The sequence below is a fragment of the Penicillium coprophilum genome (genome assembly GCF_028826855.1).
Source record: "Penicillium coprophilum strain IBT 35676 chromosome Unknown utg000004l_segment0_segment0, whole genome shotgun sequence".
Taxonomy (NCBI): Eukaryota; Fungi; Ascomycota; class Eurotiomycetes; order Eurotiales; family Aspergillaceae; genus Penicillium; species Penicillium coprophilum.
In genome coordinates, this window is record NW_026622723.1 from 5,233,923 (window position 1) to 5,246,421 (window position 12,499).

General features: G+C 46.5%; 2 protein-coding genes across 2 annotated transcripts; both read right to left on the bottom strand.

Moving 5' to 3' along the window:
• Positions 1-179: 179 nt before the first annotated feature.
• N7500_006415 (uncharacterized protein) lies at positions 180-2,373 on the bottom strand (the record flags this gene model as incomplete). Its single annotated transcript, XM_056677559.1, has 4 exons — positions 180-1,122; positions 1,177-1,590; positions 1,644-2,036; positions 2,156-2,373. The coding sequence occupies 4 exons, from the start codon at positions 2,371-2,373 to the stop codon at positions 180-182; spliced, it is 1,968 nt and encodes a 655-aa protein (XP_056532559.1).
• Positions 2,374-10,785: 8,412 nt separating this feature from the next.
• N7500_006416 (homeobox domain-containing protein) lies at positions 10,786-11,915 on the bottom strand (the record flags this gene model as incomplete). Its single annotated transcript, XM_056677560.1, has 3 exons — positions 10,786-10,932; positions 10,994-11,755; positions 11,814-11,915. 3 exons carry the CDS (start codon positions 11,913-11,915, stop codon positions 10,786-10,788), a joined length of 1,011 nt encoding a protein of 336 aa, XP_056532560.1.
• Positions 11,916-12,499: the final 584 nt, after the last annotated feature.

Consider the following 12,499-nt stretch of genomic DNA (forward strand, 5'->3'; position numbering starts at 1 on the left):
ACAACTCTCGACTATTACCATTTGTGCTTTTTTACTACTGCGATCCGGCGCCAGGAAAAAAGAACACAACATAATGCCCCAGCCCCAACAAAACCACCGTCATTATCAACTCAGCATGTTCCCGCATCCCCAACTCCAATAATCTATAACCAAAAAGCCTACCTCACCCAAAAATCCCATCACCAATCATGTAAAGCCCTCGGCACCAGGCCAACAGGCATAGCTCCACCCGTAACACCCGTCCCAGGAGAGTGTTGAAACAAATCCGGCGCCTCAAACCCAGGCTGCGACGCCGTATACCCAGGCATCATTTGCTCAAGGCAATTATACCCCTCAACAAGGGAGTCCAGTCCCTCCGCTCCAGACATAAGTTGGGAGAGGTCCATACCGGGACGATGGTGCGATGGACTGAACATCTGCACGCCCTTAACCTCTGCAACCGGCGATGACGAATGCGAGGCGTTGGCTACAACAGCAGTAGCTTCCGAGTACCGCCGCTGTACTTCGCCGACAATACATGCGATCCGGTAAGAGAGGTTGTCGCCCCCGGGGGCGAGGTGTAGTAGGAAGCCGCGGACTTGGCTGATTAGTGGGTCAGAGAGTGTGTAGTCGCATAGTGTGAGTGCGGCGTAGCCAACGATGAAGTAGACGTGGTCGATTAGAGCGGGTGCGGATGTAAAGCGAGTTTGGAGGAATTGGGTTATTATTAGGCGGGCGGTACCGCATATTTCTGGGACCAGACGCTCGCTATCTGGTTGGAGGCGGGCGGCTGTTCGGTGGAGGAGGAGTTGACAGAACCAGAGGTTTAGGTTGAGGGTTGATTCTTCGCTGGTCGCTATAAGGGTGTGGTTGTTAGATTGGGGTTGGGCATATAGTGGGAGGGTCGATGTACTTAGTAGATGTGCCCATTCCATTTTCCAGCGCTCCAATTCTTCGTATTCGGGTTCTGCGAATTGGAGGCGGTGCTGGCTATGTTGGAGTCGGAGGGCGATACGGTATAGTTGGATTTCTGCCACGATTCTGCCGTCCTCTGCTGTAGCGCCGGCGTGTTCTAAGATGCGGGGACATTGATCGATGTATTGCTGCTGAATATTGACGGTACGGCCGTTTGCGAGAGCGGAGCTATCGATTTCATGTTAGATCGTATATTCAGTAGCTCTGTTGGATAGAACGTACTGTAGCTGGGTTACACAGAGTGTATTCCACAGGCGCAACTGAGCAAATAGCTCGTCCGGATTTAAACCGTCTCCAGGCAAGGTATTGAGGAAGTTAAATGTGATGAGGGCATGGTTGATCGAGATCCCGCTCAGCAACCAGTCATCCATCAGTCCTTCTTTGTGGATAGAAGTAGAGTATAGACAAAGTAAGGTCAACGCCTGTAGCATATCACTTGTCATCGGCGGGGGCTTCCACAGCACCTTTGCCACGGCATGCTGTACATGAAGTGAAATGTCGCGGACAGTGTGTTGTGGTAGGCCGGGTAGATACCGCGAAGCCAGAAGACATGCAGTGTTGAAAAGGAGTGTATTCGACCGTTGAATGCTGGACGAATGATTTATTGAGACCCAATGGCCAAAATATTCGACGAAACTGTCGAGATCATTAGCACGGAGGTCCGGTGACAGACACACAATCAGACACACAGTTCAATCAATTTCATGGAAAGTTTGGAATCTACAATGCCCTGGGTGACGATGTCTCCAAGGATGTCAGCATCGGAGAAGTGATCTCTCTCGCCGAAGCATTCGGCTTGCAGATCTCGAATTAGTTGCGCCGGCTTGAGCGGATAGAAAGATGAGGACATGCTATCGCTTAAAGACGTGCCATCTATACTGTTGCTTCTAGCCTGAGAGGTTGGGCTGCAGGACATGCTGGGGGAGCGGTTCACCATCTGCCGCATGAGATGGATCATCTCTCCCATGCCTCTTTCGAGAGAGACCAGCCGCTCCTCGATCGACGGTATGGCAGTAGCATCAGACCAGGTTGATGCATTGTCCTGGAATCGTTCTGTTGTCTCGGGGAGCTCACATTCAAGCCTTTTACGACAGTCAGCATATTGAGAAACTGGGGACTCTCAAAAAAAGCAAATAATGGGGAAAAAGCAAAAACCGGGGTATATGTCAGGTACAAAATGAATGAAAAGGGCCCAACAAACCTCAGTGACAAACAGCGACGACAAGCATGACCCCGGGGATCCACATCGCAGCGAGTCTTGAGCTTGCGACAAGTATTACACGCAGTCATTGAGCGTCGAATGCGCCCTTTTGGTCTCGTATCTTGACATGCGACCGAGTCAATTCTGCCCCCATCGTCTGGGACAATGGTCTTGGTTTCCCACGCGATAGGATTATTTGTAGGGCCGGTTCTCGTCATTGCATTGAATGAAAAGGTTACTGTGGGTATAGGTATTGTGTAGGTATAGATACTGTTTAGGGAGATCGTCTATACCTGATCGACAGGGAAGTTGAGAATAAGAAGGAAAGAGTCAATGATCAACAATTGGACCCTTAACAGAAGCCCAAAATCAAAATCCTGAAGATCATTGTTTATCAGGGAGATCCAAGCCTTATAATAGCGGGTCACTAGACTGGGTGAGAGTGAACCAATTGCGACAAGAGACTGATTACTGACGATATCGAGCTCCGCGCAGGTACCTTATAGCCCATAGCGGACCTGGGGTAATCGACCGTTCGACCAATCTAAAAAATTTCCTGCCTTCTAGAAAGGTAGCGATTGTCGCAGGACTTCAAGAGGGGTTGATAATGTCGCATTGACTACATCCCTGTCCCAATTTCCCCGACGAGAACCGTAGGGGAGTTTAAGGGGCTTTGAATGGCACGTTCTATACTTGATACATACTTTTTTTTGTCTATTCCGTACGGAGTATGGATTTTTGGACTTCATTTTGATTTCGGAGATTATGAGATCCTTTCCTATCTAATTTTAACCACTTTGTTTTTTTTTTTGGGGGGCGGTTTTGCTCGGAGGTATCCGACCTAAGTTAGATTTAGACCAGGGTTCTAGAGGAGGATTATAGGCCTCATATGATTTGATCATCATCCTTGTTGAATGGAGGATCAGGGCCCAAGTGGAGAGGGACAACAAGCCAGACAATCATTGGTTAATAGTGTCTAACATGTGCAATGTCTCAAAAGAAATGCCTATCAGAAGAGAGTCCCAATGTGACCTTGTAACTTTCTAGACCCGGCTAACTACGGGTATCTCACCGGTTAATACCCTTAGCGCTCTATTTAGTCTTATCCTGAGGGATCACTTTTCAGCTTCCTTTGAAGTCTCCCCATTTTAATAAATATTGAACCTTAGCTAAAAGCAAAAATCAAGGTCAATCATGGTCAATCAAGATCAGTAAAGGTCTGGAAAGTTCTTCTTTGACAGCGCTGATCATCGAAGGGGCCGTGTTTATCTTGAACGGGTCGAAATTGGGATGCAACCCTTCTCAAATTGCTAATCGCGCCATGCTGAGTGGCAATGCGGAAGACTAGAGAGTAGTCACCCGAAAACATCTCCCGAGGTATCTTTTTTTCCCCTTGATCCACTTGGTATAAGTCTTATGCAAAGAGGGCTTACTGCCTGCCCTTCCGGGTCTTAGTGTTGTTTTTTTTTTTTTGGTTGGGACCTCGAACGCGGGAAGCTCGGATAAAAAAGCGGTCAGGTTAGAATTTAATATACGATGATCAGAGGTGTTGCTTGGCCCATTGGATTCTGGGGTAATCGACGGGCTGGGCTGGTCGACAGGTGATGAACCAGCCGACAGTCACCTCGGCCTAAAGTATCGGGACCCCAGATTAAGCTGCATTATGCGAGCCGTATCGCTTAAGTTTATTATTGCGTAAATTTTTGATTTTGGGCGCGAAACCGGCCGATCAAGCTACGCCCAGAGACTCGGCGATGGGTTCAAGGATATGAACGTGGGTATGTATGTTAGGGAGATAAAGTGCCGAATCCAATATAAACTTCATTTGTCACCATTGTCATTATCTTTCTAGAAACTACGACATATACGCCGATCATTCCATGTCTCGCAGAATGATACTGAGAAAAGTATATTTCCTTCAGACGGCTACAGGAAGCCACAAACCCGCCACCCTTACACATCAATCGGCGTGAGGAGATCAAAAGCACGGTCAATTTGATTGGCCCGTCGGAAGTTTTCCCCTTCCTTCCTGCTTCTCTGCATCTTCCCTGCAGGGCCATCTGACCATGATTTCTCCAATCAACAACGGCCAGGGAACCGCACGTGTATCTAAAAATGTACAGGTTGTCGGGCTTACAAACTCCTTTAGACTTGGTGCCCAGCAAGGCAGACACGATTTCTCTCAGAGATAAGGACCATGTTGACTGTTAGAAATCCCTGTCTTGTTTGTGATGGATCGAGACTTATCTCCGTCAATCTCTCGGCCCGTGTCTAAATCGGGCACATGTTATAGTATTTTGGATTGATCCACTCCCTCCTTTCCACAATCATGCTATATAGCCGGATGTTTGAGTTTGATCAGGGCCAATGTATATGCCTCTGGATTGTACATAAGCTTTAAGCTCAGACACAATCTCTGGTTCGGGATTTATTCGTTAGCGTTGACAAAAGGACCTCGGGGGTTCCCAAGACCCCGAAACCCCGGTGTTCATTATCAATGCAGTGTCGCCGGAACGTTTTATCTAGTTAAAGTCCTGTGGCGTTTCCAAGCTTGCCGTAGGATAAGCCATTTGGAAATTAACTTTCTCAATATATACTAGAAATATGTGGGTGCTGAAGCTGCATGTTTCTATCTTGGATTGCGTCCCCTGAGCGCTTAGGAGACTGTTGAGATGATCTCAACGGAGTACGTGCAGTCTAGACGGGTACATTGCAGATGAGGAATATTGTTAACAAGACTCGTCATCCGCCCTTGGTATTTGTGCGCACTTGACACTTGACATGGTCAGACTGGTCGCCTAATGCTTCCGTGCCATATTGCTAGATATATTTCGTCTACAGTTTGCCTTGTATCTGAGGCCTCCCCAACATTGTACTGTCCTGCTGCTCACTTTCGTCTCCATGAGACCAAGAGCATCGTGTCTCTCTCTCTATTGCTCTCATCTTCTTCCTCGCATTTTTTGGTTTCATTTTGTTCTCTCTCTCTCTCCTACTATGATGGTATGTATGACAGACGCGAGGGGGGGGAACGACAACATCGCCAGATCTTGCACTTCCGCACCATCGTGCTGGACACATTGTTTCTGACATTTTACGCCAAGAGGGGAAAAAAACCACAAAAAATTGTAGTGACCGACGCAGGGATCGAACCTGCAATCTCTTGATTCGTAGTCAAGCGCCTTGCCATTGGGCCAGCCGGCCTTGTTATATAGGTGGGCCAAAATGTGTATTATAAGCAAACCCATTGTGGGATTCGCATACACACGCTTATATTCGGTTAACGCCGCTTTCTGCACGTGACCATGGGCTTGGGAGCTCTCGCGGTCATAATTTGGCAACTTCAGGTTTGTAGTGTTGATTTTTGCGTCTAATTGGGTAAATGTACTTTCTGTGATGTTGCTACTTCCCTGGATGGGCGTTTTCTGAGCTTTTGAAATCCATTGGATCGGCTCTTGATGCGGTTATATATTTTATCGGAATCGTGAGAGCAAGCAAGTTTAGTGACTCCACAAATCTCTAAATCATGCTGGGTTCGAGCATACAAACAAGGAATTGGATAGGCATGCGTATGGCCATTATATCGAGGTAAGAACTTTGCCCCCGACAGAAAGTATACAAAGCTATATAAGCGCTATACACGGGAGGCATGCTCTGTTACACTTCCGAACAGTTGGGAGATCATCGCTACGAGGAAAGGGTCTCACAAATAGCCAGAGTAGGGAGACAGTCATCCCAGTGCAGGTAGACAACGTGAGAAAAGAAGCAAAGTTCGAAATAATCACACATAAGTGCAGCAAAACAGTCAACTTGGCTATGAAACATGGCTGTACCCCAGCCGTAAAACACACAAGGCCAGCTGATGGACATATACATCTTCTTTATATGTCGCATAGCGTTGTGGTCGTATACCGGGGTGCTCGAGGTTATCTGTTCAACATGCGGCTGTGAAAGAAAAATTTAGCCCTAAAGCAGGGGAAAAGTTCAAGCATTCTGCAGCATTCCTACATAAACGGGCGTACTTAGAGAGCAATATTAGGGTATGGTGACCTCGGATTACATAGGTTAAGGAAGCAGTCTGGTAAATAGCTCGAGAGAAGGGCATTTGACAGGTTTAATTCTCATGGCCAGTTTTTCTAAGCAATAAATTTCCACATACTCGATAGCCGGGATGAAGCCTAGATCAATAAACTGATTAAATGAATATATGATTCCCAATATTCCTAGATATTGACGCCGTAATAGCTAACACAAAACCAAAGGAAAGAATAGATCACGGCCACACCATAAAGCCCAATGAGAAGCTTGAGGTATGTCTCAGCACAAACCATACTAGCAACCCTTGCGAGCAAATAGTCTAGCCAACGGTCGACTCTTACTCATACTAATGCGCCCACGGACTGAATTACCTAGATAGGCAAATCACTAGAAAAGACCCATCTACTAGGAGTTAGGTCAAATGTCATGCTTACATACCAGGGTACCCTGACGCTAATCACATCGAGTGTGCACTAGCGTGCCTGAATGAGATATGCCAGGTCTTAGATACCCGAGAAGCAATATGCATCGACGGACAGATCTGTCTGACATCTCATTTATTCTAATTTTTTTCTGACTCATGACATTCTACTTGTAACATGCAAAACTCGGTGAACCCGAGTCATGGACATTCTGTACACAAAGACTGGCTGATGCATGTCCGTGCTTGCTTCCATCCTTGCATAACTGTGGTGGCCAATTTAAGGCCGTGACTCAGATATTGACTTGACATCATGTATGTTTCATTTTGGGAACAATTTGATGTAAATAGCTGCATCTCGCTGCTTAGGATTGGCCAATTAACATATAGATGGTTGATAGTGGCGTGCACATGCAGCATAACCGCCAAGTTTATCTACATAACTAGACATGTCAATAATGAAATGAATTTTGGGACATGGCGAGTCATGCCATCCCTGATTACAAACGAATAACCGGCGTCAACCCTGTTTTTCGATAGGTACACAATATCCCCTAAACCATGAATCAATCCACAAGCACACCGACAGCGTAAACACACCTTACGTCCAGCATTGAAAGGACAGCCTTTATATACATAGTGTATAGTAGTTAAGAAGGAGCATAAGCGGCTATCTCGTCTACAAAGTATCACGCTAGTCCACAAATGAACAAACCCCCGTGCTAATATCTCTAAAAAAAGGAGAGCGCAAATGTCAAAAATGCAATCGCGGTCATGCTAAGCGACGCTATTGATTTTCATACATAATAGGCGTCGAACGGTGGGTCTGCCGATCATTTATATGAAATCAATATGGATTGATTCAATAGTTTGTGGGAGGACGGGGACGGGGACCAAACCGGGACCGTGCTAGGCGACTTCCAGCGAGCAAGATCCAAAAATAAATTGCGTAACAAAATAATATTATATTCAAGTCAAAGTAGACGAGGGTGATTCTATTTCAATTCCCACTTCAGCGCGACCCAAATCTCTAATGTGGAGATCATATCGTATACATTATACAGCTCCGCGTACTCCGTGCTCCGATCCATTTATTCAAAATATGTGCAGACTACATACAACATACGTTGTACGGAGCACAGCATATGTAAGTGTTCCGTTGTCCTCCGGAGTTTACGGTGAGACTACAATATAGATGAATTAGCTATCGATCTACACGCGATCAGCAAAACCCAAATCCTGACATGAGATAGCTCACAAATCCCGCAGTTGACACCTCCGATAAAAGACAGGGAGCCCACATTTCCCACCTCAAGCAGAGACGTTTCGGTGATCGACACGCACGTCCCAGGCCGAGGCCTAAACGCTCATGTCATACCAGCGCGGGAAGGGAAAACGCACGCATATACACGTCGCTCCCAACATAATATGTATGACGCACGGGGGGACAAAAGCACAGTACTCACCCAACATACCGCAAATTGTGCTTTGGTACTCCGTACACAACAACGAAGTGTCAGATGCCGATTTCACCGCTATATGATGGGTCGGATGCACGTATCTGGGATACCGGACATCGGAGGAGGAGGGGGTGGACAAAGACACGGATCGGGACTCCATCGTAGGGCGCAGAATCCGGGTTTGGGTCTTTGTCTTGGGTTAGTTAGTGACAAGAGGCAGGGTTGCGACGGTGCATCGGTAAGGTAGGGGGTGAAGGTTTCCATAGACTGTGATTTGGTCAAGCACGGCCAAATTCTGGGACGTTGGATGTACGCTGCACGACTTTTTGTTGGGTGCATCTTTGCTTTTTAGATCGGCCAGTCGTGGGCGCCGGAGATGCTGGATGTTCGGGGTTTGTGCTGGTGGCTTGCATATCCGCTCCCCCCTATGTGGACTTGGGTACGGCATTACCCCCTGTTCCAGATTCTGTATATTGTTTATTGAGGGTATGGCTATGAAGTGCTTACTTTTTTTTTTTTTGTTTTGGTTTTGCTTCTTAATCAGTCGAGCTACATCGTGCATTCTATATGCATATTTACTTCTTTGCGGTAGAATTACAGAGTAGATAGATGTAACTGCAACCCTACTTCTGTTGTTTCTTTTTCTTTTTCTTCATTCGAATCCTTGGATGTGCATTGGATATCACTTTTACAATATGAGTTCAACCAAGTGGGTTGCAGTCCCCCCACTGAGGTCTCAAATTTGAAGCTATGTACCCTAAGTGGTATGGTATAGAACCTACATGGCATATTGTACCCACCCGGTTCAAATGATTCAATTCTACTCGGCAAGATGGCCGAAGCCTAAGATCTGCAATCAAATGATTTTGGGGTCGTGTCAGAACCCCATAATTGTGTCTTCAGGGGATATCTCGGGAAAATCACAGAGTATAAACAAGCCGAGTACGACTAGAACCCCTCCAACAGATGTACTCGCAGGTACAATATTTGAGTAAGGTGATGTGATTGGAAGGAAACTCCACCTGTCCAAGCACACTCGCTTCGGATATGTTTCGGAATCAGAATAAGATTTGAGCTGAGAAACTACGAAGAGTCTCCCCAAAGCGGTATATACTCAGATTCCATTTTAAGCCATATATGGCTCAATCGTTGTAAGTGGTTAATTAATATGTTCAACTCCACATCGAAATTCAGTCTAGTTAGATCAATGGCAGAGCCAAAAAAAAAAAAAAAAAAAAAAAACCACTGGAGATCAGATCGAATCTGGAGCTCACGTGGTACACTAATAAATCGTAAAGCGAAGGATTCCATGGTCTGGGGTGGATTTTGTGGATCGGTGGATTTTTGTTAGATTTGTGGAAAATCCACGGTACTCCAACGGAGAGGCCGAAGAGTTGAAGTTTAAGTCGTATGCAGCTGTCAGTTCGCGGGAGACTGAAACTTGGGTAGATAGTGTAGATCAGTATTTGCTATGATTCCATGAGTGTTATTGAAAAGATAAGATTTACAATGTGATGATAATAGAGCAAAGCAGATTCCAAGACCAAACTTCAAGGTCAAAAGGAACAAAGACCGTGGTAGGATTGAGGGGGATGTTTGGGAAATCGACGTCATAAAAATGATAAAAGTCAAAATTGGGGTCGATCTTGACATATGGAGTGTCGAATTATCCACTAGTTTACGGGTCTATCAATTTGGAATTAAGTGACAGTCCAAACCTTGGTTGTCTCCTTCCTCCGGCCCGACAACCACTTCTTTTTTCAATGGTATTTTCAGGTTCTCGATGGTTGAGAAAGAGACAAATATACGACAAAAGTAATTCACATACTTCTGATAGGGTGCGTGAATACTCGCAAGAGGTCATTATTGCCGGAGGGGGAAAGGTACACAGTGCTGCGAGCCATTGGGAAGGCCAGGTCCACGTTCCCGCGGGATGCGAACAAGAACATACAACATGGGTTAGTGTCGATGGAGACGTAGTGGAGACGGGTTGCGCGGTGGGCAGCTGAGATCTGCCGATTCCGGATTTTCATCTTGGGACATTTGATATTCGGATCATGCTTGTAGGATAAAAAAAGTATTATCAGAACCAGAGAACGAAGCTGAAAAATAAATATAAATGTGTAGATCTGAAAGTCGAAGGTTCCTCTAAACACCTAGTAATGCAATTTTCGCGGGTTTGTCCAAGGGCACTCAATGCAAATGAAAATGTGGTGTAGCATGGAAAAAAGAAAAGAACACAAAGTAGAATCAATCACTGAAATGATTTGGTGGGATTCCAATGCCAGAAGTTGTCGCATACCCCTTTTGCCTGTTGATTTCCCAACAAAAAATGTTTCCGCTTGGTAAACGCGACCAACGAGAAAGGGTATCAAAATGTGATGCCTGACCAAAGTATCCGTACCGGACGGCGATGCGACACACGTAGGGTGAAGTCCAGAGAACCGGAGGGTGAGAGAAAAAGGAAAGAGAAAGAAAAGGAAAAAGAAAAGAAAAGAAAAGAGATAAGATGCCAGTCTATCGAGCTCGCCGTATCCTCAACCCCGTGATTCGTAAAGGGTAGGTTGAAACAATAAGAAGCCTCCCAGTCGTAAAGTGAATAAAACGCTGACGTTGCGAATGCCATGTAACGTTCAAAAATGAACAGAATTAGAGAGAAAAAAAAAAAAGGCCGTTATTAGACCCGAACCTCTAGGTCCAGGTTCGTCGTCACTCTAGTGATGAGGAGAGGGCAGATGCTCCGATCCGTCAGCATCACTAAAAGGTGACTGTCGCTGAGACTCCGCATCCGCACCACTTCGCATTTGGTTGCGCAGCGCAGGTAGTTGTCGTCTCCGAGCATTGATAAACCAGTTGCTAATCTGTATGAGTGTTAGCAATCCAGTCATACAAGCAAGCTCAATCGTCAGTCAAAATGCTCACCTGATTGATCGATAGCCCGGTCCTCGTCATAAACATTTGCTTATCCTCCTCACTGGGATAAGGATGGTCCAGATGGTCATGAAACCACGCCCGCAAGATATCCGTCACGGGCTTGGGCAAATTCCCCCGTCTCCGCTTTGTCTTGGGATCAATCTGATCGCCCATAATCCCGAAATTTCCCTGACCATGTCCCATCATCTGAGGCGACATTTGCTCATCCGCATACCCGATAGGAGGATGCCCATACGGTGACTGGGGGTGCATGATAGGTGCAGCGAAGTGCTCACCGCGGGGATGCGGATCAGTGGACATCGCTGCCGGTCCGGGCTGGCGATATTCCTGCGCGACGAAGGGGTCTGAGCGTGGTGCCCGCTCAGGATACCCTTTGCTGGAAGAGTTCATTGCCCGGCCGGGCATGGAGTCCAGATCGCGGATTGGAGGGAGAATGGGGCTGGGACCGCGGGATGCGTTCTCGGATAGATGCATGTGGTGGTGGCCGGGATCTGGCATGCGGGGTTGTTGTTCTGCGCCTCGGGAGACCGTGTATTCGCGATGGGAATCGTAGGCCATGTTGCTGGATTGGTTGCCATATGGGATTGAGCGGGGGTCGGACATATCGTGCCCGGAGGGTGGGCGGTCTTGTGAGTGGCGGGTTGTGTTGTAGAATGGGGAGGTTGATTCAATTTCATCGTGGAGGTGGGGAGGTGTGTTGTAGAATGGGGAGGTTGATTCAATTTCATCGTGGAGGTGGGGAGGTAGGAGCTGCGAGATGTTAGATATTTCATTTCAGGCAGTGCACCAGGTTAGTCTGTTATCTTACCTCGCGAAATGAGGGGAGGGTTTGAGGAGGGTGTCCGGTTGACGATTGGGTATACGAAATAGCCATATCGGTATCTTCGTCTACCTCGTGGGACTGTGACATAGACAAGGTATTTGGGGACAAGGATAGAAATGTCTGTGTAGCAAAGAGTTTCACGGTGTACAGAGAACTATACTCGACACGGTCAGAATCGAATATCGGGAAAGTTTGTAACAAAAAGTGTAAAAAAGGGACAGTCACTCACCAGGGAAAGCAGGCTGATTTTACGTTGACATGGTAGAATAATAAAAAAGAGAGAGACAGGCCAAGATTATATGCAAGGTTGGGGAATGAGGGCAAAGATGGAAATGCGGTCCCAAATAATGCAGGGCCCCGTACATTATACTAAAATGAAAAGTCGCCCCAACTCAGTTAATTAAAAAGAAAATAAAAGAAAAAGAAAAATAAAAAAAAGAGAGATATCCGGCTGTTACATGTCCATGGAAAAGCAAGAACAGGGGGGGCCGAAAAATGACGATCGTGGGCTGGTGGGTACAGCCGTGTCAAGGGCACAGGGGCCCTTAAGGTTGAATCTCTGGGATCTCTCATGAACTACGGAGTATTATAGATTATATTTGAGGTGTTCCAAGGTTCTCATTGGAGGAATTGGAGATTATCGGCGAGGAATGGATTTTATTTTAAATCGA